The following is a 25,470-nucleotide window of genomic DNA, read 5'->3' on the forward strand; positions in this document are numbered from 1 at the left end:
AGCAGCCTCTGGGATATGTTCAAATGCCTTGGGGGTACAAACAAAGGATACATTTCAGGAAAGCAGTATTCTTGGACTTAATGCTGGTGAGTTACCGCCGCTCTGATATCCAAAAGTTATTTCCGACTGTATGGAATAACACAAAAAATGTTCTGGGCGTGGGCCTCCTGAGTGGCGCAGTGGTCTATGGCCAGTGCTAGATGCGTTACTACAGACCCCGGTTTGATACTGGGCTGTGTCGCAGCTGGCCATGACCAGGAGACCCATGAGGTGATGCATAATTGGCCCAGCATCGTCCAGGATAGGGCAGGGTTTAGCCGGCCGGGATTACCTTGTCCCATCGCGTTCTAGCAACTCCTGTGGAGGGCCGGGCGCATGCACGCTGACATGGTCGCCAGGTGTACAGTGTTCCATCAGACACATTGGTGCGGCTGACTTCCGGGTTAAGCGAGCAGTGTGTCAAGAAGCGGTGCGGCTTGGCGGGGTTGTGTTTCGGAGGACGCACGGTTCTCGACCTTCGCCTCTCCCAAGTCCGTACGGGAGTTGCAGCGGTGGGACAAGACTGGAACTACCAATTGGATATGACGAAATTGGGGAGAGAAAAGGGGGTCATTTTTTTTAATAAATAAATAAAAATGGGCTAATAATGAAATTACATACCCCAAAAAGTTATACTGCAAAGTTGCTTAGGAGATAGCTAAGCTGCCATGTCTGTCGGCGCCATCTTCCGAGTTATTAGTCTGATTTATCTAGCTCTGAGAACCCCTGTAAGCTATGGATCAAGCACAGTGGGGAAGAGTGGATGGATATGCTGAAGGAGACCAGAGCACGGCCTTTCAGTGGATGGATACACTGCTAGAGAGGGGTTCTAGAGACGACACTAATTTGACATGGGAGCTGAGGTCGATACAATGTCTTGATTGCTGCAGCTTTCCCACATTCTCAGCAGAGTCAGCTAGTAAGTGTGTGTGTGTGTATGTGTCTGTGTGTGTGTGTGGGTGTGTGTGTGTGTGTGTGTGTGTGTGTGTGTGTGTGTGTGTGCGCATGTGTCTATGTTTCTACAGTAGGAGTTGAGTAGTTCCTCACCTGTAGCTTCCTTTAAAAAACACCCACAGGAGACCTCCACTCTGCTACACATGGCCCTCACCTCTCCAAAACCCATTTAACCTCTCAGCAGAGTCCAGAGCTACGAAGCCATGCACATTCACATTGCTTGCAGTGCAGTGTGTGCTCTGTTTGTCACCCAGACAGACCCCTTCTCTCAGGATTGTACCTGTCTAGCATAGTGTCTGTGTGTTGTGTTCTCAATCTCTTGGTGGCTTCTCTCCTTAGAACAATCTCTGAGCCTGCCAGAGTCACCGATGTCTAATCAAATACACACTCAGGGTGAGACTTCAACCCCCCATCTCACACACACACACACACACACACACACACACACACACACACACACACACACACACACACACACACACACACACACACACACACACACACACACACACAGACACACACATACACACACAGCAGGCCCTCCAAACAGCAGCCCAAGGTCACCCTTTCTCCAGTGTGTCAGATCTCGACACTCCACCATTTCCAGCACCGCTTTTTCCTCCATACTGCTTCTGAAAATTGCTTGCAGCTGCTGTTCTGTTGGCGGCCCATACAGAAGTCCTTCTATACAGTACGGTAGGAACGAGCAGGGCCAAGGGGAGAGGAACTGGCAATGTGAGAGACATTTTTTTGCCATTTGAACCAGCAGGCAGAGAGCACTATATAAGAGCATCAGTAAGGACGAAGCTAATTCATTCCGGATTGTCTCTGACACAGTTGATGTGAGTATACAGTGCATTCGGAAAGTATTCAGACCCCTTGGCTTTTTCCATTTTTTTTAACATTACAGCTTTATTCTAAAATGTATTAAATTGTTTGTTTCCCCCTAATCAATCTACACACAATACCGCAACTCAACAATAACCCCTAAAAGCCCATTGCATGTACAGATGGGGTTAATAACTGTCTCAAGGAACATCTTCATGAGAAGAGATAGGGAGAGGACTCCAGTGCATAATTTTTATTTAAATTAGACCTTTATATAACTAGGCAAGGCAGTTAAGAACAAACTCTTATTTACAATGACGGCCAAACCCGGACAACGCTGGGCCAATTGTGCACCACCCTATGGGCCTACCAATCACAGCCTGATGTGATGCAGGATGGATTCAAACCAGAGACTGTAGTGACGCCTCTTGCACTGAGATGCAGTGCCTTAGACCGCTGCGCCGCTCGGGAGCCTAAATTTCTCTCCAGATCTCTCCAGAGATGTTCGATTGAGTTCAAGTCCGGCTGGGCCACTCAAGGATATTCAAAGACTTGTCCCAAAGCCACTCCTGCATCTTGGCTGTGTGCTTAGGGTCATTGTCCTTTTGGAAGGTGAACCTTTACTCCACTCTAGAGCAGGTTTTCATCAAGGATCTCTCTGTACTTTGCTCCGTTCATCTTTGCCTCAATTCTGTCTAGTCTCCCAGTCCCTGCCGCTGACAAACATCCCCACAACATGATACTGCCACCACAATGCTTTACCGTAGGGATGGTGCCAGGTTTCCTCCAGATGTGACGCTTGGCATTCAGACCAAAGAGTTCAATCTTGGTTTCATCAGATTATTGAATCTTGTTTCTCATGGTCTGAGAGTCTTTAGGTGCCTTCTGGCAAACTCCAAGCGGGCTGTCATGTGCCTTTTACTGAAGAGTGGCTTCTCTCTGGCCACTCTACCATAAAGGCCTGATTGGTGAAGTGCTGCAGAGATGCCTGTCTTTCTGGAAGGTTCTCCCATCTCCACAGAGGAACACTGGAGCTTTGTCAGAGTGACCATCGTCTTTTTGGTCACCTCCCAGACCAAGGCCCTTCTCCCCCGATTGTTCAGTTTGGCCGGGGTGGCCAGCTCTAGTAAGTCTTGGTGGTTCCAAGCATCTTCCATTTAAGAATGATGGAGGCCACTGTGTTCTTGGGGACCTTCAATGCTGCAGACATTTTGTGGTACCCTTCCCCAGATATATGCCTGTCAACTGTGGGACCTTATATAGACAGGTGTGTGCCTATCCAAATCATGTCCATTCAATTGAATTTACCACAACATCTCAAGGATGATCAATGGAAACAGGATGCACCTGAGCTCCATTTCGAGTCTTATAGCAAAGTGTCTGAATACTTATGCAAATAAGGTATTTCTGTTTTTTTATATTTCATAATTTTGCAAACATTTCTAAAAACCTGTTTTCGCTTTATCACTTGGGGTATTGTGTGTAGATTGATGAGAAGAAATTTTAGAACCAGGCTGTAACAAAATGTGGGAAAAGGGGTCTAAAAACTTTCCGATATGAGTATATAACAGCTCTATGACTCTCCTCCCATAGCCATAGAGTTTAGCATAATGCCGCCGCCCCTCAGTAATGGCAGGTGAGTTATGGCTATAAAGAAATGGCTGCAATCTCACGGTTATCGCTGTACAGTAATACCCAATACCCATACCCATGGCTTGATCAATAGCCAGGGCTAAGTCATTACGACTGCGTTAAAAAGTAATAAACAGCGGCATGTGAACAAGCCACCCGGTGCTTGTTTTCAAACGCAGCCCCGGGACACAGGTCATATGCTGGTGGCAATTATGAAAAAATGGAGTGCAGCCCACAGTGAATCCTGCGTAATTAATAAGCAGGATGTGAGCGTTGTGGAACAGGGTTTAGAGCTGACCTCGGGTCTGTGTGAGTGTGACAGGGGGGCACAAAAGTACAGTAGGGTCAGTTGGCCGTGTATGTAATATATATATATATATATATATATATATATATATATATATATATATATATATATATATATAATATATATATATATGTTTTTTTTTTTATATACCTTTATATAACTAGGCAAATCAGTTAGGAACACATTCTTATTTTCAATGACGGCCTAGGAACGGTGGGTTAACTGCCTTGTTCGGGGGCAGAACAACAGATTTTCACCTAGTCAGCTCGGGGGATCCAATCTTGCAACCGCACAGTTAACTAGTCCAACGCAATAACGACCTGCCTCTCTCTCGTTGCACTCCACAAGGAGACTGCCTGTTACACGAATGCAGTAAACAAAGATAAGTTGCTAGCTAGCATTAAACTTATCTTATAAAAAACTATCAATCAAAATCACTAGTTAACTACACATGGTTGATGAAATTACTAGATATTATCTAGCGTGTCCGAGCATACAAGCATACAAGTATCTGACTGAGCGGTGGTAGGCAGAAGCAGGCGCGTAAACATTCATTCAAACAGCACTTTCGTGCGTTTTGCCAGCAGCTCTTCATTGTGCGTCAAGCATTGCGCTGTTTAAGACTTCAAGCCAATCAACTTCCGAGAAGAAGCTGGTGTAACCAAAGTGATAGCTAGTTAGCGCGCGCTAATAGCGTTTCAAACGTCACTCGCTTTCCTTCTAGTAGTTGTTCCCCTTGCTCTGCATGGGTAATGCTGCTTCGATGGTGGCTGTTGTCGTTGTGTTGCTGGTTCGAGCCCAGGGAGGAGCGAGGAGAGGGACGGAAGCTATACTGTTACACTGGCAATACTAAAGTGCCTATAAGAACATCCAATAGTCAAAGGTTAATGAAAAACAAATGGTATAGAGGGAAATAGTCCTATAATTCCTATAATAACTACAACCTAAAACGTCTTACCTGGGAATATTGAAGACTCATGTTAAAAGGAACCACCAGCTTTCATATGTTCTCATGTTCTGAGCAAGGAACTGAAACGTTAGCTTTCTTACATAGCACATATTGCACTTTTACTTTCTTCTCCAACACTTTGTTTTTACATGATTTAATTCATTAATTATTTACTTGAGGCTACATTGATTTTATTGCTGTATTATATTAAGTTAAAATAAGTGTTCATTCAGTATTGTTGTAATTGTCATTATTACAAATAAATGTACAAAAATTGGCAGATTAATCGGTATCGTTTTTTTTGGTCCCCCAATAATCGGTATCAGTATCGGCGTTGAAAAATCATAATCGGTCGACCTCTAGTGCAGACTGTGTGTCTTTGGTGAAAAAAGCTCTGTGAAAAAAAACACAGAAAACGTCAATCTGATTTCCAGAGGTAAGGGAAGGAAACACGTTCATTTTTAAAAATGAGGCGGGAATTGGTGGTGCAGCGGTTCAAATGTGACAGGGTAAGGTACCCACAGTGCAGTTCAGGCTCACTGCTCTGGAACGGAGACGAGGAGAAAACACACGGTGGGCTGCTGGCTGGCTGATTTGGTTTTCCAACCCGCAGCTTCCTCGTACCTCATTTGCCACTGAGCTGGAGGCAATGTTCCTCTGGATGCCAGGATGTGTGTGGTGCGTGGCGTGGGCATGTGAGTGTGTTGGAGGTGTCCTGAAGGCCCATTTGTTTTTTTTTTGTTGTTCATCCATCCCCATGCATCCATTCCTCCATACACATCTACGCAACAGTACGGGAAAGAGAGCGTCTGAACTCACTGCATGTAGCGTCGGCCTCGTCTGATCCGTCGGCACACTCCGGCTCTCCGTCACAGCGCCACCGCTGGGGAACACACTGGCCATTCTCACACGCAAAGTCTGTGGTGGCACATGTCTTCTTTGCTGCTTAGAGAGAGAGAGAGAGATAGGGAAGGAGAGAGAGATAGGGAATGAGAAAGAGAGATCAGATTAATATTATAAGTCAAATACACAACACAAGCTAAGTGTAATGGAGTCTCGTTTCGAACAAATGATGAAAACCTCGAGGTCGGGTTTACAATCAGGTCCACTATGTAATAAGCAAACTACACAAAAAGTGTCCAGATGCAAGCTTCAGTTCATATACCCATATACCCTCCCAAATCTGTCTAATTTCTCTCAGTACCCAGAGATTGCAGCAAAGGCAGACTGTTGTTAGATGACCAGTCTCATAACCCATCTAACCCCATTCTCCAGTCACTCTCTCCGAGCAGAGCGGAGCAGCCCGGGGAAAATTGGAGCGCTTGAGCGTGTCACAGGGAGAGCTAAAGCTCCTTCTTCTTGACCGGGAGAGTTCTGAACAAGAGAAAGCACTCAACTCATGTGAGAGAGAGAACAATGCCTCGCTCCACTAGCCTGATGAACAACACACACCGGGACTAACTCTCCTGTTCTCTTCCTCATTTACATGCCTTGGTTTAAACAGAGTTGTGCCCACGCGTCGACACTAGCCTAAAATGTAAATTAGTGGTGTGCTAGGCTAGCTAGAATCACTGCAGTGGAGTGTGAGGGGGATCGCTAGGGGTTTAGCCTTGCCTGGCTGGGGAGAGGCTAGTTAGGCTAAAGATTTTAGCCTAAAAATGTCAGCTACATTGACTACATCTCATGTAGGTTATTGTACTGTAGCACGAATCAGAATCACTGTAGTGGAGTGTGATGATTGCTATGGCCTAGCCCAGTCTGGCTGAGTAGACTAGAGGCTTGTTAGCCTATTGTTTATGTGATGTAGCCTACCTTGGGTGGCCAGACTGGGGGGTTCAAATCACTGCATATGAATGTTGCCCCCACCAGGGACTCATAACACAACAGGAAGATAGTGTAGTGAAACAAAACGTGTCGTATTCGGACCATTACACCTGACAGCACTCGCGTCATTACCTGCTAGGTTACTGCCTGACATGCTGGAAAGTACAGAGAAGTCACAAACAACTCCTAATACACCCCCTAACACATTTGGTAATTGGTATTTTTATTAGGATCCCCATTAGCTGTTGCGAAAGCAGCAGCTACTCTTCCTAGGGTCCACATAGAACATGAAACATGGCATAATAGGGTCGTTCCACCAATTTGGTGCTTCTTGAGAAGTGTAACTTAGTCCGAAAAAAAACTTTTGATTTCACCAAATTTGAACATTCTGTCATAATGAGCACATAAACAACTAGTTTAACCATCTCAAGACGTGAAATTACAAAATGGCTATATTAAGTGCCAAATATAGTAAAAGGGTTGACAGTAACAGGGTTTCTTCTTAAATCAGCCATAAATCGCCTTGTGACAAGGGGAATGGACGCTTGTCGTGGCAATTGAATGCAAGCTTCTTCTTTTTTTTCAAACATTTCTAGGCTGTCTATCTATGGTTAACAGGGTTATACTCAACTCAGTTTTCCACCGTAAAACACCAGACAATGGCCGAAAAGACTAGAACCAGCTCACCTGCTTTTATTAGACATTCAAAGATTCTTTTGAATAAAAAAAAAAGAAGAATAATTTTTTCACCATATTAAAATGAGAGTCCAGTTCATATAAAACATGGTTGACCTTAAAATGATGGACAGACGTAAATGAATCACTAATCACATGAATTATATAAATAATAGTGAAACTTTAAGTGGGTTCAAATCTTCCTAGAAGTGACACAGGGTTGACCGAGGGACATGTCAAAATGCTGAATTTTGAATGATCGAATTCTCCTTGAGTTCTATATTAAAGGGGAACTTCATTTGACATAACAGGATTTTACAATTCAATATTGGTGAACAATTTCTACTTAAAATATCAAAGGTACGCAAAAGGCACTCATTTCATGGAATGACCCATGAACGTTAACCTGTTAGATCTCTAGGGGCGCTATTTCATTTTTGGATAAAAAACGTTCCCGTTTTAAGCGCGATATTTTGTCACGAAAAGATGCTCGACTATGCATATTCTTGACAGTTTTGGAAAGAAAACACTCTGAAGTTTCAGAATCTGCAAAGATTTTGTCTGTAAGTGCCCCAGAACTCATTCTACAGGCGAAACCAAGATGATGCATCAACCAGGAATTAGCAGAATTTCTGAAGCTCTGTTTTCCATTGTCTCCTTATATGGCTGTGATTGCGCAAGGAATGAGCCTACACTTTCTGTCGTTCGCCCAAGGTCTTAGCAGCATTGTGACGTATTTGTAGGCATATCATTGGAAGATTGACCATAAGAGACTACATTTTCCAAGTGTCCGCCTGGTGTCCTGCGTGGAATTCGGTGCGCAATTGCCAGCTGCTCGTACTTTTCCATTTGATATAGGGGAGAAACCATGTGTCCAAGAACGATGTATCAATGAAGAGATATGTGAAAAACACCTTGATGATTGATTCTAAACAACGTTTGCCATGTTTTCAGTCGATATTATGGAGTTAATTTGGAAAAAAGTTCGCGTTTTGAGGACTGAATTTTCGGATTTTTTTTGGTAGCCAAATGTGATGTATAAAACGGAGCTATTTCTAATACACAGAATCTTTTTGGAAAAACTGAGCATCTGCTATCTAACTGAGAGTATCCTCATTGAAAACATCAGAAGTTCTTCAAAGGTAAATTATTTTATTTGAAGGCTTTTATGTTTTTGTTGAAATGTTGCGTGCTGGATGCTAACGCTAATGCTAACGCTAAATGCTAACGCTAAATGCTAACGCTAGCTAGCTACTTTTACTCAAATTATTGTTTTCCTATGGTTGAGAAGCATATTTTGAAAATCTGAGATGACAGTGTTGTTTACAAAAGGCTAAGCTTGAGAGATGGCATATTTATTTCATTTCATTTGCGATTTTCATGAATAGTTAACGTTGTGTTATGCTAATGAGCTTGCTGATAGATTTACACAATCCTGGATACAGGGGTTTTTTCATAGCTAAACGTGACGCAGAAAACGGAGCGATTTGTCCTAAACAAATAATCTTTCAGGAAAAACTGAACATTTGCTATCTGAGAGTCTCCTCATTGAAAACATCTGAAGTTCTTCAAAGGTAAATGATTTTATTTGAATGCTTTTCTGTTTTTTTGTGTAAATGTTGCCAGCTGAATGCTAATGCTAAATGCTACGTTAGCCATCAATACTGTTACACAAATGCTTGTTTTGCAATGGTTGAGAAGCATATTTTGAAAATCTGAGATGACAGTGTTGTTAACAAAAGGCTAAGCTTGAGAGCCAGCATATTTATTTCATTTCATTTGCGATTTTCATGAATAGTTAACGTTGCGTTATGGTAATGAGCTTGAGTCTGTATTCACGATCCCGGATCCGGGATGGGGAGATCAGAAAGGTTAATAGACAAAAAACAGCTCAAGGCCCGAACTACGTCCATTTGAGCAACACAATGGGGAAGTACCTAAAAGTCCTACCAACATCTTCTCATGGATGAGGACAAAAGTCTCCATTATAATGGGACATAAAGTAGAAGTATTTTCCCGATGGCTATAACAAAAACACCCAGATTCTATGATACAATTCTCAAGCAGTTAAAAAGAACTCCAAAGTCCAAAGTACATGGCTGTGAGGATTGCAGAGGAAGAAGCTACATCCACAGAGGTCCCGTGTAATGGAATTACACATCCCCGTAGACTCAACAAATCCCCTCCCGGTGTGTGCGTGCGTGTGTGTGTGTGTGTTCGTGATCGCAATATCATGCGAGTGTGTCACTGAACACAAATCCCCTCCAGTCTCTTATTATTTTATCTGGGAATTCATCTAACTCCCTTCCATCTCCCCAGCCAGTCTTCCACTCCACACATACAAGACCAAAGGTATGTGGACACTCGTTGAAAATCTCATTCCAAAATCATGGGCATTAATATGGAGTTGGTGCCAACTTTGCTGCTACAACAGCCTCCACTCATCTGGGAAGGCTTTCCACTAGAAGATAGAACATTGAGCATTAGTGAGGTCGGGCACTGAAGTTGGCCGATTCGGCCTGGCTCGCAGCCGGCATTCCAATTCATCCCAAAGGTGTTTGATGGGGTTGAAGTCTTGGCCAGTCAAGTTCTTCCACATGGATCTCGACAAACCATTTCTGTATGGACCTCGCTTTGTGCACGGGGGCATTTTCATGCTGAAACAGGAAAGGGCCTGCACCAAACTGTTGCCACAAAGTTCGAAGCACAGAATCCTCTAGAATATCAGTGCTTGCTGTAGCGTTAAAATTTCCCTTCACTGGTACTAAGGGGCTTAGCCCAAACCATGAAAAACAGCCCCAGACTATTATTCCCCCTCCACCAAACTTTATAGTTGGCACTATGCATTGGAGCAGGTAGTGTTCTACTGGCATCCGCCAAACCCAGATTTGTCTGTTGGACTGCCAGATGGAGAATTGTGATTAAGCACATCAGAGAACTCGTTTCCACTGTTCCAGAGTCCAATGGTGGCCAGCTCAACACCCCTCCAGTCAATGCTTTGCATTACGGATGGTGATCTTAGGCTTGTGTGCGGCTGCTCGGCAATGGAAACCCATTTCATGAAGCTCCAGTCAAACAGTTCTTCTGCTGACGTTGCTTCCAGAAGCAGTTTGGAACTCAGTAGTGAGTGTTGCAATTGAGGACGATTTATATGAGCTACGCGCTTCAGCACTCAGCCATCCCATTCTGTGAGCTTGTGTTGCCTACCACGTCGCAGCTGAGCCGTTGTTGCTCCTAGACGTTTCCACTTCACAATAACACCACTTACAGTTGACAGGGGCAGCTCAGATATTTGACAAACTGACTTGTAGGAAAGGTGGCATCCCATGACGGTGAGATGTTGAAAGTCACTTGAGATCAGTAATGCCATTCTACTGCCAATGTTTGTCTATGGAGATTGCATGACTGTGTGCTCGATTTTATACACCTGTCAGCAACGGGTGGGGCTGAAATAGCCGAACCCACTAATTTGAAGTGGTGTCCACATATACAGTGCCTTGTGAAAGTATTTGGCCCCCTTGAACTTTGCGACCTTTTGCCACATTTCAGGCTTCAAACATAAAGATATAAAACTGTATTTTTTTGTGAAGAATCAACAACAAGTGGGACACAATCATGAAGTGGAACGACATTTATTGGATATTTCAAACTTTTTTAACAAATCAAAAACTGAAAAAATGGGGCGTGCAAAATTATTCAGCCCCTTTACTTTCAGTGCAGCAAACTCTCTCCAGAAGTTCAGTGAGGATCTCTGAATGATCCAATGTTGACCTAAATGACTAATGATGATAAATACAATCCAGTGTGTGTAATCAAGTCTCCGTATAAATGCACCTGCACTGTGATAGTCTCAGAGGTCAGTTAAAAGCGCAGAGAGCATCATGAAGAACAAGGAACACACCAGGCAGGTCCGAGATACTGTTGTGAAGAAGTTTAAAGCCAGATTTGGATACAAAAATATTTCCCAAGCTTTAAACATCCCAAAGAGCACTGTGCAAGCAATAATATTGAAATGGAAGTGAGTATGGAATGTATGGAATGGAGTATCAGACCACTGCAAATCTACCAAGACCTGGCCGTCCCTCTAAACTTTCAGCTCATACAAGGAGAAGACTGATCAGAGATGCAGCCAAGAGGCCCATGATCACTCTGGATGAACTGCAGAGATCTACAGCTGAGGTGGGAGACTCTGTCCATAGGACAACAATCAGTCGTATATTGCACAAATCTGGCCTTTATGGAAGAGTGGCAAGAAGAAAGCCATTTCTTAAAGATATCCATAAAAAGTGTTGTTTAAAGTTTGCCACAAGCCACCTGGGAGACACACCAAACATGTGGAAGAAGGTGCTCTGGTCAGATGAAACCAAAATTGAACTTTTTGGCAACAATGCAAAACGTTATGTTTGGCGTAAAAGCAACACAGCTCACACCATCCCCACTGTCAAACATGGTGGTGGCAGCATCATGGTTTGGGCCTGCTTTTCTTCAGCAGGGACAGGGAAGATGGTTAAAATTGATGGGAAGATGGATGGAGCCAAATACAGGACCATTCTGGAAGAAAACCTGATGGAGTCTGCAAAAGACCTGAGACTGGGACGGAGATTTGTCTTCCAACAAGACAATGATCCAAAACATAAAGCAAAATCTACAATGGAATGGTTCAATAATGAACATATCCAGGTGTTAGAATGGCCAAGTCAAAGTCCAGACCTGAATCCAATCGAGAATCTGTGGAAAGAACTGAAAACTGCTGTTCACAAATGCTCTCCATCCAACCTCACTGAGCTCGAGCTGTTTTGCAAGGAGGAATGGGAAAAAATGTCAGTCTCTCGATGTGTAAAACTGATAGACATACCCCAAGCGACTTACAGCTGTAATCGCAGCAAAAGGTGGCGCTACAAAGTATTAACTTAAGGGGGCTGAATAATTGTGCACACCCAATTTTTCAGTTTTTGATTTGTTAAAAAAGTTTGAAATATCCAATAAATGTCGTTCCACTTCATGATTGTGTCCTACTTGTTGTTGATTCTTCACAAAAAAATACAGTTTTATATCTTTATGTTTGAAGCCTGAAATGTGGCAAAAGGTCGCAAAGTTCAAGGAATACTTTCGCAAGGCACTGTATACATTTTTTATTTAACCTTTATTTAACCAGGAAGGCCAAGTTTTAATTTACAACTGTGGTCTGGCCAAGATAAAGCAAAGCAGTGTGACAAAACCAACACAGAGTTACAAATGGGATAAACAAATGTACAGTCAATAACACAATGGGGAAAAAATGATATACAGTGTGTGCAAATGTAGTAAGATTAGGGAGCTTACATGCTTACATGAAGTACCAGTCCAAAAATGTGGACACACCTCTTTATTTGTACTATTTTCTACATTGTAGAATAATAGTGAATACATCAAAACTATGAAAAAACACATATGGCATCATGTAGTAACTAAAAAAAGTTTTAAACAAATCTAAATATATTTTATATTTGAGATTCTTCTAAGTAGCCATCCTTTGCCTTGATGACTTCTTTGCACACTATTGGCATTCTCTCAACCAACTTCATGAGGTAGTCACCTGGAATGCATTTCAATTAACAGATGTGCCTTGTTAAAAGTTAATTTGTAAAATGTCTTTCCTTCTTAATGCATTTGAGCCAATCAGTAGTGTTGTGACAAGGTAGGGGTGGTATACAGAAGATAGCCTTATTTGGTAAAAGTCCATATTATGGCAAGAAAAGCTCAAATAAGAAAAGAGAAACGACAGTCCATCATTACATTAAGACACGAAGGTCAGGCCTCCCGGGTGGCGCAGTGGTTAAGGGCGCTGTACTGCAGCGCCAGCTGTGCCATCAGAGACTCTGGGTTCGCGCCCAGGCTCTGTCGTAACCGGCCGCGACCGTGAGGTCCATGGGGCGACGCACAATTGGCCTAGCGTCGTCCGGGTTAGGGAGGGCTTGGTCGGTAGGGATGTCCTTGTCTCATCGCGCACCAGCGACTCCTGTGGCGGGCCGGGCGCAGTGCGCGCTAGCCAAGATTGCCAGGTGCACGGTGTTTCCTCCGGCACATTGGTGCGGCTGGTTTCCGGGTTGGATGCGCGCTGTGTTAAGAAGCAGGTAGGGTTGTGTATCGGAGGACGCATGACTTTCAACCTTCGTCTCTCCCGAGCCCGTACCGGAGTTGTAGCGATGAGACAAGATAGTAGCTACTACAACAATTGGATACCACGAAATTGGGGAGAAAAAGGGGTAAAAAAAATAAATAAATAAAATATTTAAAAAAATAAAATAAAATAAAAAAAGACATGAAGGTCAGTCAATATGGAAAAAAATCAAGAACTTTGAAAATGTGCAGTCGCAAAAACCATCAAGCACTATGATGTAACTGGCTCTCATGAGGACCGCTACAGGAAAGGAAGGCCCAGAGTTACTTCTGCTGCGGAGTATACGTTCATTAGAGTTACTAGGCTCAGAAATTGCAGCCCAAATAAATGCTTCACATAGTTCAAGTAACAGACACATTTTAACATCAACTGTCCAGAGGAGACTGCGTGAATCAGGCCTTCATGGTCGAATTTCTGCAAAGAAACCACTACTAAACGACACAAATAAGAAGAAGATGCTTGGTCCACGAACCACGAACAGTGGAAATCTGTCCTTTGGTCTGATGAGTCCAAATTTGAGATCTTTGCTTCCAACCGCCATGTCTTTGTGAAATGCAGAGTAGGGAAACGGATGATCTCCGCATGTGTGGTTCCCACCGTGAAGCATGGAGGAGGAGGTCTGATGGTGCTTTGCTGGTGACACTGTCTGTGATTTATTTAGAATTCAAGGCACACTTAACCAGCATGGCTACCAAAGCATTCAGCAGCGATACGCCATCCCATCTGGTTTGGGCTTAGTGGGACTATTATTTGTTTTTCAACAGGACAATGATCCCCAGATGGGATGATTGGAGGGACATATAGGGGTACGGAGAGTGGGGAGAGTAGGTAGTAGGGTGCCTAAGGATGTATAGGGGGTGTAAGAACACACCAATGGGGGAGGGGGAAGGAAACAGAGCAACGGCAGACCTATCAATCACCCGCAATCTCTCCCACCCTCTCTCCATCCCTTCCTCTCGTCCTTTCTTATCTCAAGGACAAAAGAGCAAATAATCCATGGAAAGAATAGTAGGAATTTCTCATTACCTCCCCCACCCACCTTCAAACTGCTTTAAGGGAGGGTTTCACCATTGTAGCCCACCACAATATGCTTTTAATTATCCCAAGAAAAGGAAATGTTAGCTTGAAGGACTGCCAGATGTTTGTTGAATTGGTGTGAGTTTAGTGTCTCCAGTGATTGGGCTGGCAGTGCCATGTGGTGCAGTGGCATTCCGAGGGACTTGTGCGCTGTTGATTTGTGTTCATTCATCTCCCAGCGCTGTGTTGTGTGTGTGTGTGTGTGTGTGTGTGTGTGTGTGTGCGCGCGCACGCGCGCGTGTGTGTGTGTGTGTGTGTGTGTGTGTGTGTGTGTGTGTGTGTGTGTGTGTGTGTGTTGTGGCACACAGTAATCTTGCCCATTCTCCACAGCTGCCTCAAGGATTTGTTGATTTTTGACTTATGCATCAAGATCCCCTGTGCCACACAGAAGTGGCAAATGCGTGCACATCCACAAACAAACACCAAACAAATGCAAACAATTATGTATACACACACATCCCCCTCGAACGTGGACAGAGTTGCAGACACAAATAAATACACAAATACACGTATCCCTCCTTCGCCAGCTGAGACGTGTCATGAGAATGTCATCCATATACCTTAAACTCACTGTAAAGGGTGTGAGTCCATAAGCGGAATACATACAATATATCCACAAACAAGTAACACCCGCAAGTACGCGCTCACACACGCACATCACACAGCCTTGTCTCGGACCAACCAGAATAGCTATTATTTTTCCAATTCCCGCTGTGGTTCCTATTAATTATCCTGTAGGCCCACCCCCTTTTCCTGATCAGCTGAGAGAAGACAGGAAGCTCCTCTCGGAGCTACCGGCATTCTCCCAATGACACGCTCCAGGGGCCACCATGATTACTGACTGACTCGGGTGACCTGGGATGTTTACCGAGCCCCAGCGACACCTCTAAGGAATCCGCCAAGTCGCCGTAACAACACAGGCATGTGAATTGGGAAGAAGCGACAGAGGAGCAGAGGAAACAGGTGAAGGTCAGGAAGCTCGGAGTCATTCAATTTCCACACTCCATTTACCCCTCAAAACGTGTTCTCACCATCACAGGGAAGGAGACAATGTAATGTATTGCTACGACACTACAATAACAATGAAGGGGAAACATTAAACCTTGTTTGGTGTCATTGCCCTGTTTTTGTTTAGCGCTGCATCCGAAATGGTACCCTATGGCACCCTATGACATATAATGGCTGATAATAGGTGTTGATAAGCTGTATTGAAGGGCTGAGGTAGACAATCCTTTATGTGCTCACTGTGTGATAAGACGAGCCAGGCCCATTACCAGATGGAAGGATCTGTCCAGCATCTTGAGATGTGGCATAAACAGAGCCCCGCCCCATTTGATAAAGCAAAAAATCCAATGAATTTGCCAAGAGTTAAACTAGGTTGAGTATGCTTTAAGGACAGCCTTTCTTTGCTTTCTCTCTCAGTGAGGTCGTACTCACACAATCCACCTCTTTGATTCAGAGTGGTCGGGTTAAATGCGAAAGACACCTTTCAGATGAATGCATTCAGTTGTGCAACTGATTAATCAAATAAAATCAAAGGTGTCGCGAAATGCTCGTGCTTCTAGTTCCGACCGTGCAGTAATATCTAACAAGTAATCTAACAATTTCACAACTATCTTATACACACAAATGTAAAGGAATTAATAAGAAAATGTACAAATAAATATATCGATGAGCGATCGCCGTGCGGCATAGGCAAGATGCAGTAGATGGTATAGGGTACAGTATATACAGTGGGGCAAAAAAGTATTTAGTCAGCCACCAATTGTGCAAGTTCTCCCACTTAAAAAGATGAGAGAGGCCTGTAATTTTCATCATAGGTACACTTCAACTATGACAGACAAAATGAGAAAAGAAAATACAGAAAATCACATTGTAGGATTTTTAATGAATTTGTTTGCAAATTATGGTGGAAAATAAGTATTTGGTCACCTACAAACAAGCAAGATTTCTGGCTCTCACAGACCTGTAACTTCTTCTTTAAGAGGCTCCTCTGTCCTCCACTCGTTACCTGTATTAATGGCACCTGTTTGAACTTGTTATCAGTATAAAAGACACTTGTCCACAACCTCAAACAGTCACACTTCAAACTCCACTATGGCCAAGACCAAAGAGCTGTCAAAGGACACCAGAAACAAAATTGTAGACCTGCACCAGGCTGGGAAGACTGAATCTGCAATAGGTAAGCAGCTTGGTTTGAAGAAATCAACTGTGGGAGCAATTATTAGGAAATGGAAGACATTCAAGACCACTGATAATCTCCCTCCATCTGGGGCTCCACGCAAGATCTCACCCCGTGGGGTCAAAATGATCACAAGAACGGTGAGCAAAAATCCCAGAAACACACGGGGGGACCTAGTGAATGACCTGCAAAGAGCTGGGACCAAAGTAACAAAGCCTACCATCAGTAACACACTACGCCGCCAGGGACTCAAATTCTGCAGTGCCAGACGTGCTTAAGCCAGTACATGTCCAGGCCCGTCTGAAGTTTGCTAGAGAGCATTTGGATGATCCAGAAGAAGATTGGGAGAATGTCATATGGTCAGATGAAACCAAAATATAACTTTTTGGTAAAAACTCAACTCGTCGTGTTTGGAGGACAAAGAATGCTGACTTGCATCCAAAGAACACCATACCTACTGTGAAGCATGGAGGTGGAAACATCATGATTTGGGGCTGTTTTGCTGCAAAGGGACCAGGACGACTGATCCGTGTAAAGGAAAGAATGAGTGGGGGCATGTATCGTGAGATTGTGTGAAAACCTCCTTCCATCAGCAAGGGCATTGAAGATGAAACGTGGCTGGGTCTTTCAGCATGACAATGATCTCAAACACACTGCCCAGGCAACGAAGGAGTAGCTTCGTAAGAAGCATTTCAAGGTCCTGGAGTGGCCTAGCCAGTCTCCAGATCTCAACCACATAGAAAATCTTTGGAGGGAGATGAAAGTCCATGTTGCCCAGCAACAGCCCCAAAACATCACTGATACCACGAAATTGTGGAGAAAAAAGGGGTAAAATATGAACATTTCTCCTATAGCTGTCATTTCCATTACATGTCGCAATGTTGTTGTTTTTTTACATTGCTTTTGTCAAAGAAGCCTGGGTCAATAGAAACCTACGTACTGACTTGGAAGGCCATGGAGAAGATCTCCAAAAGCAAAAAGCCATAATTGACATTGATAAAAAGAAGAAATTCGGCCTAAATAAATAACTAATGCCTTAACTTTAAGGTTCTATTCAGTAAGTTTGTTTGCCACAATGCTCCTTGAGCGACAACGCAACAAAGCAGTGCCAATATAGCTTGTTATCATTTTAATCATTCAATTTTCAAGTTTCTACAGATGTAGGGTCTTTTGTTGATGAGAATTTTCCTGCGCCGCAGGAAATGCATGTGTGCTTCGTGATTTACATAAACTCACCTTAAACCTGCACAAAAACACGGTTATATTAACAGTATTTCACTTTGCAAGTAGCCTCATTTTGACCAGCTAACAGATTAAAACAAGCAACATTATGGACTAAACATTTAAATCCTCAAATTAAGATCCTACACCTGTACGTTTCGGTTCCCCATGTTGACAACAACATTGTGTTTCTTGTTCTTAGCTGAATGACGCTGGGGATTCACAGTGCCACACACCCTTTTAATAAGAGAAACGCAGATCAGCTTTTGGTTTTTACTTTCTCTTTCTGGACTTTCGGTGAGGATGTACATACTCATCTCCAGTATGGCTACAGCTTTCCCAACTCTGACGGATCGCCTGCACTGTTCCATCTGCACAGAGATCTTCACTCAGCCTGTGATTCTCAGCTGCCAGCACACCTTCTGCAAAAGATGCATTGAAAGAAGCCTGAACGCTGCGCTGAGGGCAAATTTCCAAATCTGCAGGCTGATAAGGAATGTGGCAAACCAGCTCAAACTGGGAGAACAAAGAGGGGCAAGAGAGGAAAAAGGGAGAGGATATGAGTGTTGTGAACGTGGAGCATCTCTGAAGCTCTTTTGTGTGATGGACAATGAGCTCATCTGATTCATTTGTGATCTGAAGACAGAGGTAGCTACAGTTTTAGTTCACCTTAACAACAGGATTGTTGGTATAAAAAAAAGTTAAATGAGGGGCAAAAAAACTGATATCACTCAAGCAAAGAACAGATCAAAAGACACGATCAGAGCCTGTTTTGAGGAGTTCCGGGAGAAGCTGAGAGTGAAAGAAGAGGGGCCCATTAGATTCGTAGATAAGGAGGGTGACGTGGTCAGCGAAGAACAAAACATTTCCCTCCTGGAGAAAGAACTGGAAAGATGGGCACGCAAGCAGCCTCTCTGTCGTGAGTGGAGATGGGCCAAAAGATTGTCCAGGATAAGGACACTCGAATGTATGATTTCAAGAGGAATTATCCGTTCCTGAAGGAGCAAGAGAGTCTGCTGGGTTTTGTTTGACACGGCCCAACCAGAGCCTTTCACTCATAATAAAACCTTTGCAAATATAGGGAATTGTCTGGGGGATTAATGAAAGAAAAACTTTGGACAACAGTGGAGTGTACAGGTCTGAAACGTGTTATTCCAAAGACAAACTCATTTTACACTACTGTTAATCAAAAGGATAAATGACATGTTACTTAAACTTCTATTTAGTAAGTCTAAATGCTACAACACTCCATAAACTGCAATGCAAGAAAACAGCGCTTGATATTTTTTTTTTGGGGGGGGGGGGGTGGTTGTTTGTTTTATGTTTGTTTCAACCACAATACCATTACACTGTAGAATCACCTTAAATATTATGATCATTCTTAATGATAAGTATTTTTTTATCACTTTCATTGTGAAAGTAAAAAAGTATAAGCAAACAAACAACCGATACATTCAATGAATGAATAATAAGATCATACACGTAAAGTGGATCACGTATCGACTGGTGGAATAAAAAAAACTTAAACATGACACTGTTCATTCATTTTTAGATTAGATAGTAGTTTAGATTTGCCTAGCTTTCTCCCAGGAAGATTGAATATGAGTGCAGTGCTACTGAGGGATTAACTGACCAGCGTGTGCATGCGTGCGTGCCTGCCTGCCTACGTGCCTGCCTACGTGCCTGCCCGCGTGCACTTGTGCATGTGTGTATGAAAAAGGGACGGGGGATAGAAAAGTGACACAGTATGAAAGGGGTCTGTTCAGAAGATGAAAGACCTGTCTAGTTCCTGAATGATGAGTGGGATGAGAGAGAAATGGTGGTAAGAGCAGTGAAATACCTCAACACCGCAATACGGCTAAAAGCAGCAGCCCCTGTCCTCTATACAATAGTATACAGTCCCAGGGTGATGTATAGATTATGGATGGATGGACTACAAAGGGCCAGAGATGTGAGATCGGATGCCTGCAGAGAGCTGTAGAGATCATCAAACACCCCTCAGCCTGGAGCAGAATTCAACTAGCCACACTTACAATAAACCTCCAGTTCGCATTTCTGAGCTTCCCCTTCTGAACAGATGAAACCCAAGCCTTAGGGTGCAAACGAGCCAATCTCAAACGAGAGTTAGCTTGTTGATGCTGACCGTCTTCCTATACCTCTTTATGAGAGACTTGTGTCCCAAGCCTTTGCTCTCTGAGTGTGTTTACAGTACCAATTCAATCCCCCAGGTGTACGAGAAACATTGGACTGAGCGAAAAACACCCAACTCTCTAATAAGACATGCTAATACGGTCTTAAAGTCTTATCTAAGCTCGCCTTCCTCCCACGCACGCTTTAGGCAAATAAACCCATCTTAAAAACAAAAATAAAACCTGAAAACAGAACAAACACATCTCGGGTGACAGTCAAGACAGATTTATCTGTGAGCCCGGTGCGTATTTCAAAAGGCCCGGCCAGATAACAGGAAGGAAAATGAAGACAAGACGGTAAGGCGCTTTGAGAGAGCCACACTAACGCCAGTTCGTCAGCGCAACAGCTTTCTAATGCTGCTTGATAAAGGTTCATCTCCTTTCACCCTGTGCCTTGGTGCGTGCTGGACTCCTAGAAATCACAGGCATCGACGCCGCCTTCAACGTTTTTCTCCCTTTTCATTCCATCTTTCTTCCTTATTGTTGTTATTCAAGACATCCGACATTCTCCCCCTAAAGCAGTCACTTTAGGGGGAGAATACACTGAGCGCGATGTTGAATGGAGAGGGTGTGTGGAGTAGAATGGGAATAGGATTGGGGCGGTATACCGTATATATCGTATACCGGGGTGTTTGGAAAAAGGGCCACATAATGGTTCTTCCAATACAGTTAATAACGTCAAAACTTTTTCAATATATTTGAATATTTGCAATTAAGTTAATACCTGCTGTCAATTTGTGCAATACGTTAGGAGAAAAAGCAGAGAGCGTTCTTCATTTCACCTGTCACATTATTTGACATTATGAAGCTTACCGTAGTACCCCAGAACAGTTGAGCCAGTCACGTGTTTGTTTGTAAATAGCAGAACAGGAGAGAGTGGGAGCTGGTGAGTCCAGCTGCGTATTTGGTATGACTTGCTAGTTAGCTAAGTAAGTGGCTGAATGAATGAGGAGACGGGCATCATATAGTGTTAGCTTTCTGCCGTGTTTGATAAAGTCAAAGGGCTTTGGATGACTTATCTGTACAGTACAGCTGTCACTGCTGCTATCTTTGTGCAAATGTCTTGTCCTCGCCGTTCTCGGCCCGTCAGCTACTCCCCCCTCTTGCCCTAGCGACTCCAGACTCCACACAGACACAGTGTGTACACATACTGTTCCAGAGTCTGTACTGTTCTACCTTCAGACAAGCATTGAGCTTTGTTCATTTGCACAATGTCTCTCGTTCTGTCACGCCCTGACCTTAGAGAGACGTTTTATTTCTCTATTTGGTTAGGTCAGGGTGTGATGTGGGGTGGGCATTCTATTTTTTGTTTTCTATGTTTCTTTATTTCTATGTTTTGGCCGGGTATGGTTCTCAATCAGGGACAGCTGTCTATCGTTGTCTCTGATTGGGAATCATACTTATGTAGCCCTTTTCCCCTCCTTTCAGTGTGGGTAGTTAACTTTGTTTGTGGCACTTAGCAAGCGTCATGGTTGTTTCATTCGTTTGTTGTTTTGTTGGCAACATTTTAAAATAAAATAAAATGTACGCTCACCACGCTGCACATTGGTCCACTTCTTTTGATGGCCGTGACACGTTCACATTTGCTTGCAAATGTCCAAACTCACCAAAAAAGTATATTCGGTTGCTACGACCAATACTTGTACACTACCGGTCAAAAGTTTTAGAACTTTCAAGGGTTTTTCTTTATTTTTACTATTTTCTACATTGTAGATTAATAGCGAGGACATCAAAACTATGAAAAAAACATATGGAATCATGTACTAACCAAAAAAGTCTTAAACAAATCAAAATACACTGCTCAAAAAAATAAAGGGAACACTTAAAAACAACACAATGTAACTTCAAGTCAATCACACTTCTGTGAAATCAAACTGTCCACTTAGGAAGCAACACTGATTGACAATACATTTCACATGCTGTTGTGCAAATGGAATAGACAACAGGTGGAAATTATAGGCAATTAGCAAGACACCCCCAATAAAGAAGTGGTTCTGCAGGTGGGGACCACAGACCACTTCTTAGTTCCTATACTTCCTGGCTGATGTTTTGGTCACTTTTGAATGCTGGCGGTGCTTTCACTCTAGTGGTAGCATGAGACGGAGTCTACAACCCACACAAGTGGCTCAGGTAGTGCAGCTCATCCAGGATGGGACATCAATGCGAGCTGTGGCAAGAAGGTTTGCTATGTCTGTCAGCGTAGTGTCCAGAGCATGGAGGCGCTACCAGGAGACAGGCCAGTACATACAGCCAGAGCCCTGCATAATGACCTCCAGCAGGCCACAAATGTGCATGTGTCTGCTCAAACGGTCAGAAACAGACTCCATGAGGGTGGTATGAGGGCCCGACGTCCACAGGTGGGGGTTGTGCTTACAGCCCAACACCGTGCAGGACGTTTGACATTTGCCAGAGAACACCAAGATTACCAAATTCGCCACTGGCGCCCTGTGCTCTTCACAAATGAAAGCAGGTTCACACTGAGCACATGTGACAGACGTGACAGAGTCTGGAGACGCTGTGGAGAACGTTCTGCTGCCTGCAACATCCTCCAGCATGACCGGTTTGGCGGTGGGTCAGTCATGATGTGGGGTGGCATTTCTTTGGGGGGCCGCACAGCCCTCCATGTGCTCGCCAGAGGTAGCCTGACTGCCATTAGGTACCGAGATGAGATCCTCAGACCCCTTGTGAGAACATATGCTGGTGCGGTTGGCCCTGGGTTCCTCCTAATGCAAGACAATACTACACCTCATGTGTCAGCAGTTCCTGCAAGAGGAAGACATTGATGCTATGGACTGGCCCGCCCGTTCCCCAGACCTGAATACAATTGAGCACATCTGGGACATCATGTCTTGCTCCATCCACCAACAACACGTTGCACCACAGACTGTCCAGGAGTTGGCGGATGCTGTAGTCCAGGTCTGGGAGCAGATCCCTCAGGAGACCATCTGCCACCTCATCAGGAGCATGCCCAGGTATTGTAGGGAGGTCATACAGGCACGCGGCGGCCACACACACTACTGACTCTCATTTTGACTTGTTTTAAGGACATTACATCAAAGTTGGATCAGCCTGTAGTGTGGTTTTCCACTTTAATTTTGAGTGTGACTCCAAATCCAGACCTCCATGGGTTGATAAATTTGATTTCCATTGATCATTTTTGTGTGATTTTGTTGTCAGCACATTCAACTATGTAAAGAAAAAAGTATTTAATAAGAATATTTCATTCATTCAGATCTAGGATGTGTTATTTTAGTGTTCCCTTTATTTTTTGGAGCAGTGTATATTTGATATTCTCCTAATACTCTCCCTTTGCATTGATGACAGCTTTGCACACCCTTGGCATTCTCTAAACCAGCTTCACCTGGAATGCCGTCCCAACAGTCTTGAATGAGTTCCCACACATGCTGAGGACTTGCTTTTCCTTCACTCTGTGGTCCGACTCATCCCAAACCATCTCAATTTGGTTGAGGTTGGGGGATTGTGGAGGCCAGGTCATCTTATGCAGCACTCCATCACTCTCCTTATTGGTCAAATAGCCCTTACACAGCCTGGAGGTGTGTTGGGTCATTGTCCTGTTGAAAAACAAATTATAGTCCAACTAAGCCTAAAACAGATGGGATGGCGTATCGCTGCAGAACGCTGTGGTAGCCATGCTGGTTAAGTGTGCCTTGATTTAGAAATAAATCACTGACTGTGTCACCAGCAAAGCACCCCCACACCATAACACCACCTCCATGATTTACAGTGGGAAATACACATGCGGAGATCATCCGTTCACCCACACCACATCTCACAAAGACAGAGCGGTTGGAACCAAAAATCTACCGGCCGTCCTCATGAGAGCCAGTTTCATCATAGCGCTTGATGGTTTTTGCGACTGCACTTGACGAAACGTTCAAAGTTCTTGAAATGTTCCGTATTGACTGACCTTCACGTCTTAAAGTAATGATGGACTGTCGTTTCTCTTTGATTATTTGAGCTGTTCCTGCCATAATATGGACTTGGTCTTTTACCTTTTTTACCTACTGACTTTTCTTCTTCTGTATACCCCTACTACCTTGTCACAACACAACTGATTGGCTCAAACGCATTAAGAAGGAAATAAATTCCACAAATTAACTCTTAACAAGGCACACCTGTTAATTGAAATGCATTCCAGGTGACTACCTCATGAATCTGGTTGAGACAATGCCAAGAGTGTATAAAGCAGTCATCAAGGCAAAGGTGGCTATTTGAAGAATCTCAAATATAAATTATAATCTGATTTGTTTAACAATTTTCTGGTTACTACACGATTTCATAGTTATGTCTTCACTCTTATTCTACAATGTAGAAAATAGTAAGAATAAAGAAAAACCTTTGAATGAGTAGGTGTTCTAAAACTTTTGACCGGTAACTGTACATACATATTTTGCGCTTGTTAGCATATTTAGCTAGCAGCCTCTATTGAAATGTACTATTTGTTTGTGCTAACTGTGTTAGCATTCTGAAAATGTTTTTGTGTTTTTAGAAGCCCCTTGTTTACTAAAATGGTAATACCGTGGTATGTATCCTGTTCCTATTTGCTCATGACTAATAAGAAATAAACCTTACAAACAATAGCCTGCTGGATAAGGTAGCCACAAAACGAAAATAAGACTATTTCCCCTTAATACAACTGGTTTCAGTTTGGCATCAGTATTGTTGGCAGAAGGCATTGCCCTTGAATGAAACTCTTATTTATCCTGTTGCTATACTCCATGTCATTCATTCTGAGACGCCATGCTTTTCCCAGACAGGACCTGGGTGCATCAGCGACATGCCACAGCTCAAGACCTCCCAAATCCTGTCACATACAGCGGGGTCTCCTCAGCCCTGGCTTACATAAGCAAGGGCTTACAGGCAGGGAGCAGGGCCACAAAGAAGCTTACTGACTACCAGAATGAAATCACCAGAAAGGAAAAAGAGAGATGCAGGGCACAAAAAAATGTAATAAAAATTGGAATGCTCTTGTCTAAATTGCTTGTTTCATGAGAGTCTACAGATGGGATCTCTCTCTCTCTCTCTCTCTCTCTCTCTCTCTCTCTCTCTCTCTCTCTCTCTCTCTCTCTCTCTCTCTCTCTCTCTCAATTCCATTCTTCAATCAAACGCATGAGCGGCGTAGAGACTGTAGGCTACAGTGTTATCAGTAGAAATCACAGCCATTAGAGCCTGTCTCATTATGTGGAGCTAGCTAGCTCTGCACTGAGCTGTGATCGCATTAGGCCTTTAAAAGTAACAGTTCGGCAGCTTTCACCTCGAGTCCGTCTCTCTTCCCTTGGTACGCCAAACACACTCCAGCTCCATGCCACAATGCCACATTTCCCTCCAAATGTAATCAATAGGAATTGATCTCCAACAACCGCCCCGCTGGCTACAACATAATAAAATGTAAAAAATGATTGTACACAGCAC

General features: G+C 43.5%; 1 protein-coding gene across 4 annotated transcripts in view; it reads right to left on the reverse strand.

The window, feature by feature from the left end:
• LOC110521812 (low-density lipoprotein receptor-related protein 8) overlaps positions 1-25,470 on the reverse strand; it is a 259,084-nt gene that overhangs the window by 133,272 nt on the left and 100,342 nt on the right. For all 4 annotated transcript variants that reach the window (XM_036968637.1, XM_036968635.1, XM_036968636.1 and 1 more), the window contains exon 3: positions 5,529-5,651. In XM_036968637.1, the coding sequence (XP_036824532.1) occupies positions 5,529-5,651 (123 nt within the window). The remainder of the gene's footprint in view (positions 1-5,528; positions 5,652-25,470) is intronic.

Source organism: Oncorhynchus mykiss, chromosome 30, assembly GCF_013265735.2.
Source record: "Oncorhynchus mykiss isolate Arlee chromosome 30, USDA_OmykA_1.1, whole genome shotgun sequence".
Classification (NCBI taxonomy): Eukaryota; Metazoa; Chordata; class Actinopteri; order Salmoniformes; family Salmonidae; genus Oncorhynchus; species Oncorhynchus mykiss.